Source organism: Apis mellifera, linkage group LG13, assembly GCF_003254395.2.
Source record: "Apis mellifera strain DH4 linkage group LG13, Amel_HAv3.1, whole genome shotgun sequence".
NCBI lineage: Eukaryota > Metazoa > Arthropoda > Insecta > Hymenoptera > Apidae > Apis > Apis mellifera.
In genome coordinates this window covers 1,168,756-1,189,398 of record NC_037650.1, presented here as the reverse complement: position 1 = coordinate 1,189,398, position 20,643 = coordinate 1,168,756, and the positions used below count along the sequence as shown (strand labels likewise).

At 16.0% G+C, this 20,643-nt stretch overlaps 1 protein-coding gene across 1 annotated transcript; it reads left to right on the top strand.

The window, feature by feature from the left end:
* Positions 1-10,112: 10,112 nt before the first annotated feature.
* Positions 10,113-19,845, top strand: LOC724624 (endocuticle structural glycoprotein SgAbd-1). The gene is made up of 3 exons (XM_001120518.5): positions 10,113-10,294; positions 13,249-13,382; positions 19,445-19,845. Exons 1-3 carry the CDS (start codon positions 10,283-10,285, stop codon positions 19,710-19,712), a joined length of 414 nt encoding a protein of 137 aa, XP_001120518.2. The 5' UTR covers positions 10,113-10,282; the 3' UTR covers positions 19,713-19,845.
* The last annotated feature ends 798 nt before the right edge of the window (positions 19,846-20,643 follow it).

The window sequence follows — 20,643 nt, the reverse complement described above, 5'->3', positions numbered from 1 at the left end:
TTTTCATGTTCGCTTTTTTTAATTAATCTTATTCTGTTCTTAAAATAAAGGATTTTTTGAAGTAGAAAAAAATATTAAATATTTTTAGGATATTTTTTAAATAATCACTTATTTTACAATTGAAATAGTAACAAATGAAATAGAAAAATATTAAACAATAATTATAATCGATTAAAGAAATTTTTGAGAATCAAAATCTCAAGAATTTATGTATCTTTGTGTAGACTGTCTGATTTATATCCAATTTATAATACTAAATCTGGATGGCCTTCGCTCTACTAGTCGAAAAATATCTGGAGATTGTCTTTCTTTATTACATAATTCTTTATCTTTTTATCAATCAGAGATCAAGAAATTTTTCGGAAATATATTATTGATAATACTTCGTAAAAAAATATTAAAATAATTATTAGTACATTAACAAATTAAAAATATAGAAAAAAAAAATTAATTCAATTTTAGAATTTTTGATCAATACTTCATTCTGTGTTTATATTTAAAACTCTTTCCTGTCCATTTTCCATCAGTTTGTATTACTTACAAAAATATAGAATATTTAGAATAATTTTAAATCAATATGTAATTATAAATTATTATGTTTTTTGATAATAAATAATGATATAATACTACATAATAATAAAATAAATTTTTTTAAATTAAAATTATCAAATTTTTTTTTATAATATTTTTTTAAATTTAAGTATTTATATTATTTTCGTTCAATGGATCTTATTTATTTATGTTTATATAAGATAGTTATTCAATTTCAAATATTATATTTTAAAGTATACTTATCCAATATTTATCATATTGATGAACAATTCTTGAATATAGTATAGTATATTTTGATATCCTAAAATTGATTAATATTTTCTATAATAAATATATAAATAGAATAAAATAAATATATAAATATATAAGTAGTAATACAAAAATATTCATAAATGTTTTGTTTATATGAAAAGTAATATACATGATATTATAATATACAAAACATTAATTTAAAAATTCCTGTTGCAAATCGAAAAATATTGAAAGTTATTATTATATATATAAATTATATAATATAGTATTTGAAAATATATTGATTAATACTTATTAGTTTTCTAGTTTATAGTTTGAAAATATTCAATATTATATAGTTTCGGTAAAATATAAATTTAATTCATTCAAACGAAATTTTCTTTTTATAGATTAATTTTATATTTTTAGTATTAAATTATCTATGCAATATTTTAATTTATAATAGAAAATTTGAGAATGAAAACAAATTTTTAAAAATTATTTTTAAAAGTTAATTAATTTAATTAGTTAATTTTTTAAAAGTTAATATATGAAAACGTCAATTAGGTTCAATTATTAAATTATAAATAAGATAAATTATGTTAGATAAAGCGAAACTAAAACATAAAAAAATGTGGAAGCAATATAACAGAAACAGAGAATGTGATTTCACTCTCTAATGTTCAATTTCATCTAACGCGAATTTAAATTGCTTATAACTTAATAAGTTTTAATTGATATTTTTATATATCAATTTTTATATATGTTTTGGAATCAAAAATGTCCCATAAATACATTAATATCTTATATATTTATTATTATTCGTTATCATCGTATTTATTATTATTATTATTGCTATTATTGCATTAGAATATAAATATTAAAAATTATGAATATAATATGAATATAAAATTATGAAAATATGAATATAATAATATGAAATAGTAAAAATTTTTCTTCTTTCATTTTTTTATGTAAGAATAATATTAAATTATAATAATATAAATAAAAATATAGAAAAACTATATCTGTGTGCATATATAGTTATACAAACATATACAACAATATGCAAAAATATATATTATAAACAAATATGAATATGAAAATATGAAATATGAATTCTTGCGTAAATATATGAATATTAATATATTATTAATATATTTATTAATATAATTTATTAATATATATTTATTAATATAAATTAATTAATATATTAATTTTATATGGTATATAATATATATCGTATATATTAATATAAATTTTAAATATAATTTCTAATAACATCTTACATATAATAAATCAATCTAAATATTTATATATTTATTATTTCTTACATAATATTTTATTTTACATAATATTAATTTTATTTGTACATGCAGTTTATATTTACTTCATAATAATTCATAATATTATACATTTATAAATATTTTATTATCTATTATCAGTTAATATTTTATAATTTTAATTCTAAAAATAAATATATAGAATAATAATTTATGAATATTTATAATATCTTTAACAAAATTTATCTTTTAATTTTTCAATTAATAATTGTATTTTAATAAAAATATAAAACATATTAAATTTATATTTCATAATGATAAATATAGTCTGAAGTCTTATTATAACTATTATCAAATAGTTTAAGAGATTTTTAAAAATATTTATTATAAATCATATATTAATAATATTATATTGATAAATTATATGATATATCAATATTATTTTTAATAATTATAATTTAAATCTATATATATTTTATATTGAATATTTTGTCAATTTATATAGTTCATAATTTTTTATTTAATATAAAGTATGATTTAATGATATATAGTAATATATCTGTTTATAAAATTTTTTATTAAATGTTTTTATTTACATCATAATAATCAATCATAATTCTATTCATTAATTAAAATTATGATAATTTTAATAATAATAACATAATAATTATAATAATTATAATAATTTTAATTATATAAATTATATAATTTCATATAATTCATATAATTAAAATGGAACACATCAATTTTAATGGAACCTGAGAAATGAAATAAATTGATAATCTTTTCTTTTCTAATAAAAAGTAAAAGATTTTGCTATTAAGATTTTTATTATAATAATAAATCATCCGAATTTTTTTAATTTATATAGAGAATACATAAAATATTGATTAATACACTTAATTTATTTTGCATCATATTCAAAAAGTTAATAAAACAATATTATTAGATTTTACAAATATTTTTTTTTATCTATATATTTAGTTTGATAAAATTTGTTTCGATTACATTAAAAAGAATTTGTAAATATTATAAAATATTCATTATTTTATTACAATGATTAATTTATAAATGTTCAAATATCAAAAAGATTTCTTTATATATCCAATAATAAAGAGGAGAAGCAATTCTAGAGTTCCACAATGATAATAGATCCTTTAATACGTTAATAAAGAATGATGAACGTTGATCCGAGGGCGAATTATGTTGGTGTGCTCTTCTTAGCTAATCCTGAACAGCATAACTGAGAGGTCATATCACGCCTCAGCTTGAGATTTGTGGTTTCTCGACCCACCCATCTTCATTCGATGAACAATACTAGATAATCGATAACTCTAAGGTTGGTAACATCTTTTTACATTCCTTTGCAAGATTTACAAATATTCCTTAAAAAAAGATATCGAAGGGAAACTTTACAATATCTTTTTTATATTTTCCAATTACATATAAAATAATATATTCTTCAAAAACATATGTGAAATATACACTTTCCGAGTGTTTAAAGTTTAAAAATTCCGATTCTGTTTAAAGTTTAAAAATTATTTTACAATATCATTATATAATATATTATATATAATTATATAATAATCATATAATCATAAATTATATTTTAATCTTATTAATATAAAACATTATTAATTAAACATAATAATAAAGTTACATTAAGGCATAATAAAAATTACATATTAGCATAATAAAAATTAAATATTCATAAAAATATATATATGATTATAATTTTTTTTTAAAATTACCTATTTTTTCTTTCTTTTTCTAATTATAATATTTAAATTTAATTTATCTCTTATTTTTAAACTTTTTTTTAATATCACGTGAATAAATAAATAGATATGTGTGTGTATGCTTAAAATTAAAATTTTACATGAACATATAAAGGATCGTTCCTATCATATTAGTCATATAGCAAATGATGATACATGCATACATATATTCATAACGAATATATAAAAATATGCATAAATACCGGATGCGCAGAATGCGCAATCATTGTCAAGTGAAAGAAAAGAAACACTATCATAAATTTTTTTTAACAAGCAGTTAAAAAAGATGAATATAATAAATCTAAGATGGATTTCTATATTTTTTTTAATGTATCCATAAATTTACTTTGAGTCTAAATAGCGATAAAATTTCATGTCATTTCTTGTTAAAAAAAATAATAAAATATTTTTTGTCATCATCAATGAAATTTCAAAACTTATATTTGAATGAATTTATTTGAATATTATATTTAAATGAATTTAATAAATATTATCTTTTTCTATAATTAAAAAATATAATATATATATATTATTATAAAATTTATATAATTATAATATTAATAATAATATTAATAATAATATTAATAATAATTTATATAATTATATAATTTATATAATTATAAAATTTTATAAGTAAAGAAAGCAATAGACAAATTTCAATATTCCATTTTAAAAATATAGATCAAATTAAAATATAATTAGAAAATAGCAAAATTTTTTTTAATAAAAAATTTGTCATTTAACTTCAATCTAAATATTTAAATACAAATATATAAAATTAATATAATACTATATACTATAAAATATAAGAAATACTATAAAATATAGATAAGAATACTATAGAATACTATAAAATACTATAAAATATAGAAAATAATTAGATATGCTATTATTTATACATGTATGTATAATATGTTTCAAAATAAAAGTCAGTATTAATTTTGCTAAAAATATTTATATATTTCTTATAATCATAAAAAATATCTATAAATTTTTAAATTAATCAATATAATGATTTATTTGATAATTCTAGTTTTAATTAGATTTGTAATTATATTTATATTATATATTTAAAGATATCTTATATGATTTATATTCATATACTTAAGAAATTTGATAGATCTTAATATAATTTAAAAAAGTTAATATAATACATACATATATATATATATATAGAATAAACATGTATATATATATATGCTAGTATAGAATAAACATGTATATATATATATGCTAGTATAGAATAAACATGTATATATATATATATATATATATATATGCTAGTATAGAATAAACATGTATATATTAACTTTTTAAAATTCTATTAATCTAACTGACTAACAATTGAAAAATAATATCTAAATAATATCTATATTTAATTCAAATTCGCAAAGTAATTATACAAACTCAAATTTTGATTTTTTTTTTCAAGTTCAAAAAATTTCATTAAATATTTAGGAATAAGAAAAAATGAGATTTTCTTTTCCATGAGAATCGAAAAGATCAAAATTACATGATTATTTTTTAATGGTGAAAAAATCTTATCTTTTATTTATTATTATGTATTGCATATAAGGATAATATATATAACGTTTCTAAATAAATTGAAATTAAATTAATAAAAATAATAATTTTTAAGTGTAAAATCTTAAAAAAATTTAATGATCAAATCCGATTTTAAATGCTTAAATATTATATTATAAAAGATAATTTTTCATTATTAGAAAACAAATAATAAAAGAAAAATTCATATTTCTATTTTTACTGTACATAACACATAATGAATTTCGTTTTTTTTGTTATATTATCATCAAATTTTAATAATGTACTATATCCTTTTGTTGCTCTTTGCTTAACTATTATAACAAAATTGCTAGAATTTTTTTTTTTAATCTGAAAAAAAATTATTTTTCTTCTATTTCAATTTTATTTAAAATATATATGTAATTTAAATTTTATTCCAGTTATATTGTAATCTATAATGCTTATTATAATATTATTTTAATAATTAAAAAATTTTTTTTATTGTTAATTATCAAAAATATTTTATATATCAATTGATCAATAGTTCTAAAAATTAATTTCTTTAATAACTATTTCATTTTTATTTTCTTTTAATAATTAAATATTTTTAGGTATGTATGTTTCATTTTTAATAATATTTAGCTAAATTTATTTTTATTAGCTATTCATAATTGATATAGAAATCTTAAAAGTAAACATTATTATTAAAAATTATTTTATGATATTGTTATATAATTATATAATATATCGTATTGATTATAAATATAAATTTATAATATATATATATAATAATATATATATGATTTTTAAATGTAATAATATATGATTTTATAAAATCTTTAAAAATAATTTTTATAAAATCTTTTCAATTTATTCTTTAAAATTTATAATTTATCAAATTAAATTTCAATTAAATTTAAAAATATATAACGATAAATCATCATCAATAAATGAAATAATTTTTTTTTGATATCTGAAAATAAAAATATTTTAAACAATTGAATAAATTTAATAATAGAAAAAATCATGAAACAAATTTATTATTTTATTAATTTAAATATGCAAGAATTTATTTCTTTCAAATATATGAAAATATTGCATATTCATTTTGTAACTTTTATTTTATAGATAGTAATAGATTCAATTTTTTTATTTAATAAAAAAAATTGCATTTTTAAAATTATATATATAATAAATCTTATATATATAATAAATCTTTCTTAACAATTATTTTAAATTTAATTATTTTTATATATCATAATATATTTTATTTAATTTACAATTACTACTTAGATTGTTAATATATTCATAGATTATCTTTGAGTTGATTCTAGAATTCAAAACAAATAAAAGTTATTTAAATATATATATGTATCAATATAAAATATATTTAATATATCTATTTTATAAATCTATTTTTCTGATTAAGTAATTATTACATTATTTTTATTATTTTTATTTAAATTTTTTGAATTTATTTGAATTTTTATTCATTTAAAATTATTTTTTCTTTTTTAGAAGTAATAAAATATTTAAATTTTTATTATTATTATTGTTACATAAAATCATTCTCTATAAATTTTCATTCAGTTAAAATACAACTCTCAAATAAAATTGTTAGTTATTTATTTATTTTCTTAATTATTTCTTAATTATCTCCATAAAAGATAAAAAAAAATATATTAAAAATATGTAAGTTTATTATAATTATGTTCTATTATTTATATTTGTTATATTTAAATTAAATATAAGAATTTATTCTTTTTTATTTATATTATTTTTTAAATAAATATAATGCTATTTTCTAATTATTATTCATTTATTCATTTTTAATTATTATTTTAATTTTTTTATAATATCATTTATATAAGAATAATATAATTTATCTTCTTTTATATTTTGCTAAATATATGTCTTCTAAATATCATTATCAAATTAATATAATCATTTTATTAATTTTCATTTATTATTCTGATTAAATATTTTAAATTAATTATTTAAATTAATTAAAATATTTTAAGTAATTATTATTATGTATTAATTAAATATAAATTATTGATACATCATCAATCGTTAATACATCATTTTGAAGAATCTATTCTAGGCCAAAATGAACATAAAAAAACAGTTAAAATAGTTTTATGTCTATTACATTATTCTAATGTCCCAGAAATATATTTTGTATATTGTACAATTGCAATCATATTAGAGACATTTTATATGTTAGATATTTTATTTAAAAATTCTTTTAAAAGTACTTTAAGAGCTTATTATTTTCCTTAATGTAAGATCGTATATTGTGTCAAATCCATAAGAAAGATTACAGATATTCAGAAGATCTATTGAAATGTTAGTATAATAAATGTTAGTGTAATAAAGACATGATAAAGCATAATTGCAACTGTTATTTTTGATATATTGATTATAAGTCAGTGACAAAGTATGCGTTTACTATAGAATTCGATAGTGTTGGAAGGACATTAAACGATTAAGCAATGAGATTTCAGAGTTTCATAATTTCAAGTGTCAAATCTGTTTTATATACTTCTTTATTGTTTCACAAATAATTAATTAAAATGAATCACAATCGAATGAAAAAATTTTGAAATAGAATAAAGATAACAAAATAAAATAATAAAGTTTAGTTAATAATAGATTTTTTTATTGTTTTGTAATTTTAAATATAGTTATATATTCTTTTTTTATTAACAAAAAAAATATATTCAAAATAATTGTAATGCACTATATTGTTAATCCATACAATTATATATAACAATTTAATAAGCATAATTTTATAGATATTAAATAGATATAATTTTATTTTTTTATATTCTTTTTTATGTACATAAATTTTCATATACATGCATTATTCAATTTTATTATCATTTTATTATCAACATTTTGCCTTATGCTTTAAAATAATAGAATTAATGCATATATTATATTTTTGTTTCTTTTATATAATATATAAAATAATAAATACAAAAAATAAACATAAAAACTTTAAAAATTTTAACATTTAATAAAACTAAAATTAAAAAAAATAATAATATTATAGGAATATTATAGAAATAATAACAAAATTTTGAAATGTATTAATAATTTAAAATTATTAAAAAATTTATTTTTTTAGAATAAAAATAGAATGAGATTATTATTTTACAATAAAAACAATTCGATCTTTATAATTCTTTATAATTATTAAATTTAAAAATGCCTATTATTTTTCAATAAATTAATATTATAATTATTCTGCTTTTTTTTTATTATTCTTTATATATGACACAGAAATGAATCAAAATAAGTATTATTATATTCGAAGGAAATTTGTAAGTTAGATCAAAATCTCATCAAAAAATGAGGAACGAGAATGCGTTGGTTTTCCTGCTAGGGAATGTCGCAAGGATCACCGATGCTGTGCAGCGAATCGTTGCATCGTGCATCCTGCTCGTAACAGGCAACCAGTGAAAGGAATACGCCCTGTGATGATCCGTGGCAAATCCGGCGATCTGAATCCTGTACCGAGGTCACTGCGGTCCGTATCTTGCTAGACATTGTAAAGTGGTCGATTTAATAACGCCTATTTGATAACTGCGTACCATCTTGTTAGAAACTTCACTTGGTTCCTGCATCATGAATAATTGTTATTAGTTGAACACGTAAGAAAAATTAAAGAGTTTACATATCGTTATTACTGATGATGTACGAAAAAAAATCTTAAATGTGAACAAATGTTAACAAGAAACAACTATCGAATGTCAAATAGAAAAGAATGTCATTAAGTTCTTGAAATTATGTTGTATTATCTGCATATCTATATTATATTTTACATTTTATATCTATATTATTTTATATCTATATTATATATAAATGATACATTTATAATTTGTAAAATATTTCATTCTTTAATTATCTTACATAAATATCTTAATTAAATGTCTTAAATATATATATATATATATATATATATATATATATATATATATATATATATATATATATATATATATTTAAGATATTATTTAAGATATTATTATAATATAATATATAATATATAATAAATTTATAATAAATTTTGCATAATCATATGATTAAAGAAATAGATAAAAATAAATAAAAATTTTAATTATGAAAATAATTTTAAAATAATTATAAAATGATATAATGATAATATATCGTTATATAAATATATATAATAATATGATTTTTTATGTTCATAATGAAATTCTATATATGATAATTAATTCAGTGTACAAATATTAATTCAAAGAAATATTATTAAAATAAAAATGTAAAAAAAATAAAAAATGTTATATATAAATTTATATATAAATTAATATATATATATATATATATATATATATATATATAATTTATATATAAATTATTTTTTTATATATTTTTATATTTTTATATATTTTTATATTATTTTATAAATATATGATATATAGATATATAATATGTTATATTAACAATGTATATATTGACAAATAATCAATCTAAAAATTTATATATCAAATTATTCATTAAATTATTTATCAAGTTTTAAAATAATTTTTCGTATTTCTATATATATATGTATTTAAATATTTTTTAAATGAATGACATTCGATGCAATCACTGATTATAAATTATAGAAATACTTAAAATATATTCTCTCCCCTTCAACTTATTTGAAAGAATGGCGGGGCGGGAAGGAAGTAGAAGCATAGTACTGTGGCGACTATAAAACCTCATCGTGATCCATCTGATTCCATACTTCTAGGCACTACCAGATAGAACTAACTCTTGTCACGTGTCTCTTAGAAAATCAAAGTGGACCGTGATTGAATATTATTTATTTATAAATTGTGTAATGCCAAGTGGGTTTGTCATCGATCCAGGATTTTGATATTTTACTATCGCGCAATCATTATGAAGATTCTTGTGAGTACAATATTTTATATTAATTCCATCTTTTATATTTAAAGTAATCATAAAATTTAAAGTAAAATTAAAATTTATGTTTATTTTATATTATATTTATCTTAAAAAGTTATTAAAAAGTTTATTATATATTACAAAATATACAATAGTATTCTTAAGAGAAAAAATATTTTAATTTTCTTTTATCTATATCAAATTTATTCTTTTAAATCTTATAATTTTATTCTTTGATTCTAATAAAAATTTTAAAATAATTTAATTAATAAAAAATATATTTTAAAATATACTAAAATATATTAAATATACCTCATTTGTTTTATCATATTTTGTATAAATTATCTTAATTCAAACACATATTAGTAAATATACTACTTTTGTTTTATTATTATTGAAATTCTAGTATTGTATTTTTTTATATACAATCAATTATATGATTTAATTAATTATTTATATTTATCTTGCAAATATAAAGTTATAATTTTACAATATAATTTGATTATTAATTTTATAAATAATAAAATTAAAGTTATATACACATTTGTATATCGTATAAAATGTAATATTTTGTTTATTATTTTTTGTTTATTATAAAATAAATTAATTATATAACAAAATATTATAAAATAAAATATTATAAAATAATACAGATTTTGCTAGTAACTGCGATTATTTATGCACTTAGTATATATTATAATATTTTAAGACAAATTTTTATTGAAGTTCCATTTTTTTAGTCAAATTCATAAAAGTTTTATTTTGCATAAATATTCATAATCTTATAAATTAGCAATTATGAGTTAAACTCATAACCAAAAAAAAATATATATATTATATAAAAAATATTATAAGAAATTATATTTATTTATTAAATTTAATTAAGAAACAAACAGAAATTTACAAAGTATTCTTTCTAAGAAAATTTTATTATTTTAAATGAATGAAAAGAATATAAACAATACTTTTATATATATATATATATATATATATAAAACATTTAATAATCATATTAATAATAAAAAATAATAGTATTTTAATATTATTTTAAATATTTAAATATTTATTATATATATATGATATAATGTAATATACCATTAATATAATACAATTATAATCATAGATAAATAGATAAAAAAGATAATACTAAAATATGCAATACATCAATTGCATATAATTATTCATAACTTACATAGCTATCTATCCACTTACGATTTATTCCATTAGCCCTTCTTTGTAATTTAACAACTGCACTTAAAAATATGCTATTTTGTATGAATAGCAAAATTAATTAAAGAAAAATAGATATGTTAAATAACTATACATATATATTGTTATTAATTATTATATATTATATTGTTATATATATTATATTAGTATTAACTATTATATTCTAACATAAAATGAAAAATATGCTTTCCATTTTTTGTTTCATATTTCTGTTATAATAATAAATTACATATCTGAACAATTTTTATTTCTTAAATAAATATTATTTAAATATTAATATATTTTCTTCAATATATACATATATATTTATCTAAATTTACTTATCAAATGGAATTCTAATTTATGAATTATTTATACTTATAAAATATATTCCATTAAAATTTTATTTATACTTAATATTAATTTTATACTTAATATTTTATATTTTTATTAAAAATTTTTAAACATTTAAACGGATCTTTGTTTCCTTATTTTTTATTTATTATTTATCATATAATAAGAATGTTGATAAAACTATTAAAAGTTTTAATTTTTTAATTAAAAGTTTTAATTAAAAGTTATAAGAGATTTTTCCTTATTAGCTCAAATAAAATATTTAAAAAAAAAATTCTTCAAAAAATTTTTGTAATATCTTTAAAAATTATCTGCAAAAATCTTTATATTAATATTAAAATTATAAAATATTAAAATGAAGCAAAATTTATTATTTTTATAGTAATTTTTTCTTATATATATTATAATTGCAATGTATACTCCTGTTTATTTTTTCCTAACAATAATATATAATAAAGATATAATATATAATATATAATAAAGATATATAATAAAGAAAGAAAAAAGAGAGAATAACTTTATAATATTTTTCTTTCGTTTTCTTAAAGATAATCGCTTTATGCAATATTTGTTTAATAATTCAAATATTATATATATAAAATATTTAAAAAGTATAATGTATACAATATATAATATTATAAGATTATTATTTTAAGATTATTATAAGATTATTAATTTTAAATATTATAGTATATTTATATTTTACTATAAAATAATTTACTATATATATTTTACTAATATTACTATATATATAGAATATATATATTCTATATATATTCTATATATATTATTATATATCTATTATATTATATTATATATCTATATATATATATAATATTCTATATATATATATATATATATATATATATATATATATATAGAACTGTATTACATGTAGGTATATTAATAATATATTTATACTATATATTATTACTATATACTATTACTATATATTATTACTATATTATTACTATACTATTATAAATTCAATCGTATTTTTAAATCATAATTTTTTTTATTTTTTTATTTAAATTTACTTAAATAAAATTATCTTTTTTAATTTAAAGAAAATTTTAAAATCTTTTATTTAAAAATTTAAAAAAAAAATTAAATAATATTGAAATTATATTATTCCATTTGATTAATATAAACATCATAAATTGCATTACGTTATAAAAAAACATAATAATGCAACAAATTACATAATCGATAAAGACATTTTATTCAATGTATTCAATATTATAATTATGAAAAAAAAAGTTTATTTATAAATTAGTTAATAATGAATTTGAGAAAAAAAATAATATCAATAATGTAATTGAAATATCTAAAAAATTTTAATAAAAATTATGTAATTTATTTGAATAATAATAAATAATAAATAAATTATTTCTCAGATTTTCTTAGGATTTGCAACAATGGTTTGTGCACAGTATAATAGATACCCATACAACCCTGATTATTATGGTCGACGTTTTGCTATATTACGACAAACACAAAATTCTTCTCCGGATGGATCATATTCCTACAGGTGAGATCGTCCTTCCACATTATCCTGAACTTCGAAAGCAATAAGCATTGTCGAGGTATGTTTCTTCAAAAGCAATCTCGACACGCTCGAAGTGTCTCATTGTCAATCTTAAAAATACATTGTCATTCGTTTGTATTATTCTTCAAATTTTTAATATTTTCCATTGTTTCACACTTGATAATATATCCTAAATTTAATTTGAATTTTACTCATTTTTTATATTAATGATTTATTAACATCTTTTATTCATTTTAAATATCTTTTTTTTTTAATTTTTTTTAATTATAATATAAATGTATTACATAAACATATGAGGTATTATATACAATATTTAGATTAATGTACTAATATTTTCATAAAATACATTATCATATAAAATGATAATAATATTAAATAATGAATAATAAACATTGTATTTTTAAAAATATTATAAAAACTTTTGTTTATATTGTTTATATTATACTCTCTCTCTTTCTCTCTCTCTCTCTCTCTCTCTATATATATATATATATAAATTTATTTCAGATGTATTTCATGCTAAAATTTGAATATCATGAAATTATTATGTAAACTTTTAAATTTTATTTAAAGTTTTATTTTATTTCTTAGCAATTTTTGTTAAATTTAATTTAATGAAAAAAAGATTTTATTTAATGTTATTAATAATTTAATTTTATCATATATTTTCTTATAAAAATTATGTATTTGATGTAATATTTTTATATAAATTGATATACATATTTTTCTTATATATAGTAATTTAGCTTTCTATTACACTTGATTTCTTTCGACCTTGATAAAAAATAAATTTTAAATTTAACATGAATAAATTTAATATTTAAGATTAAATTAACTTCTAATATAAAATCGAACTTATAAATTGTTCATAAAAGAATTTTTAATTATTTTATAAATTCTATGTTTATTATAAATGTAGTATTTTTTTAATCTTTTTAATCTTTAAAACTTCTAATATAAAATCGAACTTATAAATTGTTCATAAAAGAATTTTTAATTATTTTATAAATTCTATGTTTATTATAAATGTAGTATTTTTTTAAATAAATAAAATATCTATTCTCAATTAATAATAAAATTACATTATATTTTATAAAAAAATTTAATATTTATATCTCAAGTATAAAAAATTGTATTATAATATTTATATGATATACATATACTTGTATCAAATTCTACTGTTTAATTAAATACTAATATCTATTAAAATATTATTATTATTGATACATTTAATTCTTTTATATTTAAGAATTATATATTTAAAAATATTAAATTTGTGATAAATAAAATATTATTTAACAAAAACATTAAAAAAATTGAATAATGAATATAATTAAAGAAAATATAGAATATCTATTGTAATTTTTCATTTGATTAAAAAAAGTATAAAATTAAAGAAATCTTCATCTAATGATTTAAATAATTTAAAATAATGTAAAACATTAAATCAAATATTAGCATGATATCAAAAATCGTGGAAAATATAAAAATTATACAAAATATAGAATGAATCTTCTATATATAAAATATAGAAAGAATTTTTATATTTTTTATTTATTTTTATTTATTAAAGAATTTATATATATTATATATATTCATGTTATATAAAATATTTAATTATTAAATATTTTTATATTAAATAAAGATACTCTTAATAAATGTATAATAATTATGATTTTTTCTTATTTTTTTTAGCAAATTATAGCATATATTAATAGTGTAGCTATATAAATATATATTAATAGTGTGCTATTTCATTTTTTTATAAATAAATATATTGAATAATTATATTGAATAAATATATTGAAATTTATTTAATTAAAATTTAACTTACGAACATTTATCATATTCTTAGTTATTAAAAATTTGCCAATGTCAGCTTATTCCGTTAGCCGTGATATACAGACAAACACAAATTTAAAATTGAGAGTACGGAAACGTAAATATATAAAGGAGTGAGAAAGAAAGAAAAGAACTCACAGGATATTCAGCTGTGAAAAGATATATAATTAGCATTGATGTTAATCATTCGTGTTAGTCGGCTGCGCAGTTAGCAATAATACATTACACAATAGAATAATTACGATCGACCTACCTACCTATCTACCTACTTGCTGCTGTATATAACAATCTGAAAATCGTGCCTAAAACTTGGTCCTCCTACATAATATATTTAATGAATCAAATTATTTTATTTTGAAGATGATACTTTTAGAAAACAAAACGACATTATTTTATCAATTATGAAATTTTTAATAATTCACATTGATTTCGATATACAATTCATTTGTAATTATATGCAATAATTATATTGATTCATGAAAGTATTTGTATATTTACCATAAAAAATATTTATGGACATAAAATATATATTACATAAAACTTTTTAAAATGTTATTAAATAATTATTAATGATTTCAAACAATTTTTTTTTCTTTTTCTTTGTTTCCTTTTCGGTTTTATTAATGAATTATTAATGAAAAACACTGGCCAATTATAGAGCTCGGAGAATTGTCACATTACAATAATATTTGCTATTGGCAATTCGAAACAATTATCGAATCCGACGGTTGGCATTAATAAAATTAATAAAATTTTCGTAAAGAAAAAAATCTTGCTTGAAAACACTTTAGAAATTAACAATTAAGCTTTATCGACTTTCGTCTTCCTGTATATATTCCCTGTATATATCTATTAATATACACACATACACACACACACACACACACAATCTCATCACATATAATGCAAATTCATAAAATAACAATTGTAAAATTCTATTATTTTTAAATTAAATTTTATTTTTATTTTTAATTCTATTTTTTCTATTATTATTAAATTTACATCTAATAATACATTACATTAATAATATTATATTAATAATTTAATTAATATAATAATACAAATAATTAATACAAATAATTTAATTTAATTAATAAATTTTTTAAATAATTAAAAGACGATTCATTATGGAATCATTTAATCACTTAAGTAGATCAAATAAATATCGAAAAAATATAAAAAATTAAGAAAAAATTTAAGATTTTTATAAATTTTTATAAATTAATAATAAATAAAAAAAATTTGTTATAAATATTTCATATTTTAATGATTCCAATGATTTCAAGAATAATATTGAATGAAAAATGGAATAAAATGAAAATATGAAATTATATATGTTTAATCCTTATTTAAATGTATTATTTATATCTCAATAATTAATATTAGATATATTTATATCTCAATTATATTTATATTCTATAAGCATTTTATATTATTATTTATATTCTATTGTTCAAAACTATATATATTTGTATGTCACATATTTTTGAAAATTATTTTCAAGTTATAATTTTATTTCATAAAGTATAAATAATTTGATTGTTTATGATTTTTATTAGATTAGGTAGACAATATAATCTATGCAGTCAATTAGATAGAATTAAAAAAATATTAGTTATCTTAATGACACTGATAATATTAAAACAAAATATTATCAAAATATATATTATCAAAATTTACATTAGTCAATGTAATATAATGAACAATATTGCTTATAATATCTATAATGTTGCTTTATCTAATATTTCATGTCATATCATTTATAAATGTAACAATATATAATATTTTTTGTATTGATTTATTGTATTGATTTTTTTATTCATATAAAATTTCTTTATTCATATAAATGTATTTTTTTTTATTTATAAAATATAGTTGGAATAGAAAATGTTTTTAATATCTTGTTGGAATAAAAATGAAAATTTTTCTGAAAATTTGAAATATAATTATTATCTTGTTACAAAGAAATATATTTTTTAATTTCATTTTATCATTAAAAAATAAAAATTCACTTATAATGCCCTATTGAAAAGGTTAATTTATTTTATATATCATAAAATTAATAGCAAAATTAATAAATAAGTTGAATTTTAAAGGATGTTTATATATTTATGAATTTCTTTGATAAATTGATTTTAGAGATAAAAACAAATATAAAAATTGGTATATAAAAAATATCAATTATTAACTTTTTTCAGGATTATTTATTTTTTAAAAAAATTTAAATTTACATTAAATGAAATGGGAAAAAATGAGAATGCGATAATATAACGGAAATAGTGACTTTCTAAATTGCTTATATTCTATTATAAGTTTATATAAATATAACTTAATTTATAGTAAATGTTCTTAAAATTTATATCTTTAAAAATTTATAAATCTAAAAAATAAGTAGTTACTGACAAAAAAATAAATATAACATATATATAATATAAATTTTTTTTGAGAAATAGATGATAAATATATATATATTTGAAATAAAAAAATAAACAATATGTTAAAGACAATATGAAATTAGAAAATAATTCAATCTAATTTAATTAATTAATTATATCAAAATCATTTATCTAAAAATTCAATTCAAGTTTTAAAATATATTTGAATCATTGCATCGTTTCTTAATTGATAAACAAAATTTATATAAAATTTATAATAAATTTGTATGTAATATTAAAATAGTTAGATATTAGATTTAGATTTAGATTATATAGCTAAAACATTATATATATATAGCTAAAATACATAGCTAAAACATTATCGAAAAATACACGCGAAGGCAATGTGCCGTCGGATCAATGTATCATTCATTTCACTGCATTATCAACACAGAACAATTAAATTATTTACAATTAGTAATTTACTAAGTCCATATTTTTATATTATATCAACTATTAGAGATATTTTGATTATTATTAAAAATATTTTCATTTGAATATTATATAAAGTTATATCACATATCTTAATACTGTCGATGTTCAAATATTCAACCTAAATAGTGTTATCCTATTTCTAAATGATCTATCAATACTTTTTAGAATTTATGTAAAAACTTATTATTAACTTATTATTAAACTTATTATACCAAATTATGAATATGATTTCAACACACTTATATATTCGTTTATTATTATCTTCCAGTTTAGTATATCCCAATAATGCAATTATAATTTATTTTTCCCAATTGAAATTGAATAAAAAGAGATAACTCTAATGAATTTTCGAATATCAAGATCATTTTCGATTTCTTTTTATGGGAATATTTAAAAAATAAAATATATATAAAAAAATGTACAAATATTATAATTAATAATTTGAAAATAAAATTATTCAGAAATATTAACAATAAAATTAGAATATTATCAGAAGATCAGAAATATTAACTGTAAAAATGCTAAAAAAATTAATAGATTATTAAATAAAATAAAATCTCTATATCCAGTTTGAAAGATATATATTTGGATATCAATTTTTAGAACATAACTTTATGCAATATTCAAAATATTTTTTGAATTAAATAATTTTATATTACAAAATTTCATAAGAATATTAATTTATAAGAAATGTTGATTTACGCTCAATAGCATAATAAAAAATATATGACACAATTTAAAAAAAACAATAAGTTGTTTTTCATTTATATTCTCTATATATTTCCCAAAAAAATTATTTATATCAAATTATATACGATTTAAAATCATTCAATTTTCATTTGAAATACTTTTATATATTATCAATAATTTAGTAGATATTCATATAGTAGGTAGTACATAGAATGAAAACATATAAATATTATTTAAATATTCATTTTAATATCATATTATGATTTTTTTATTTAATAATATTTATTCTTTTATTTTATATGTAGAATTTCATTTTCTAAAATTAATTTTTTCATCTAAATTTAAATATCTATATTTTTGATCTGAATCTGAATATCTATATTTTTGAATTTTAATATGAAATTTAATTTCTTATGTACGAAAATTTTGTTTGTACTGATTTTAATCTTTATTCATCAAATTAGAAAATACAAAAAAAAAGTTAGTAGAAAAAGAAGTTAAAATGATATTCATGAAATATAGCTATGATATTCATGAATATAGCTATTTGTAATATTATTTTCATTTCAAATAAAAAGCCATCCTGAAATTATATAACATTATATGAGACTAATATTTTTTGTATTATATATATTGTTATAGTTACGATACAGAAAATGGTATATCTGTAGCAGAACAAGGTACACCTAAGTTTATTGGACCGAATCAAATTGAATCAGTTCGAGGACAATTTAGTTACACTGCACCGGATGGCACACCGATTTTGCTTACTTATACTGCTGACGAAAATGGTTTTCTACCAAATGGTGCTCATTTACCAACACCACCTCCGATACCAGTAGCTATACAACGTGCTTTGGCTCATAATGCAGCTCATCCTGAAGAAGAAGAACCTTATAGAAGATACTGATGAACGTAAAGCATATTTTAACTTTCTAAGAAAGCTCTAGTGACATAAATGGAATACAACATAGATATGAAGAAAAATTTTCAAAACCTTAAGCGATCATACTTGATAAATCTCTAATAAATTTTCAAATATATAAGATGTGTTATAATTTATATTCAAATTCATTTTCAAAAATTTTTACATAATATTTTTAATATTATTTTATTTAATTTTTCAAATTTTAAATTGTGTTATGTAATATTTTTTTATATTTGGAAGTTATATATATTTTACAGTTATAAAATACAAATGAAAAATAGTTAATTATCATTATATGTGGATTATAATATGATAAAATTTAATAAAAAATTATGATATTCATGATAAATTTATATTATCTTATTAATTCGTTCATATAAACACGTCCGCTTCATTTGACGGTCGCGTAAGAATGAAATTTCGGACGTGTGGCTATCGTGTACAATAATAATAATAGATTTAATAATAATAGATTCGAAACAAATAATTTTTAATGATTTTTAATATAATGTTTTAAAAATGTTGCAAAAATAATCATATATTTTATAATTAAATTAATAATAATAGTTTAAAAAATTAATAATATTAAAAATATTATGTTCTAAAAAACTTGTGTTCTATGCAAAGATATATAGAAATATTTTTTTATCAATTTACATTATAGCATTTTATAAGTATTTATTAAACTTTAATATTTAAATAAAAAATTGTAAGAATTTATGATTTTATGAAATTTTATAAAATCTTCTACTTTAAAAATTTCTTGAAAAATTATAAATTGATTCAAATATCTTTTCTATTTCTATGTTGTATTGTCTGATATGGTTTTAATCTACTGATCATATTGACTTTATTTAAATGCCTGCCACAAGAACCATATTTTATTGTGTTGCTTTATAAATCCTAATACGAG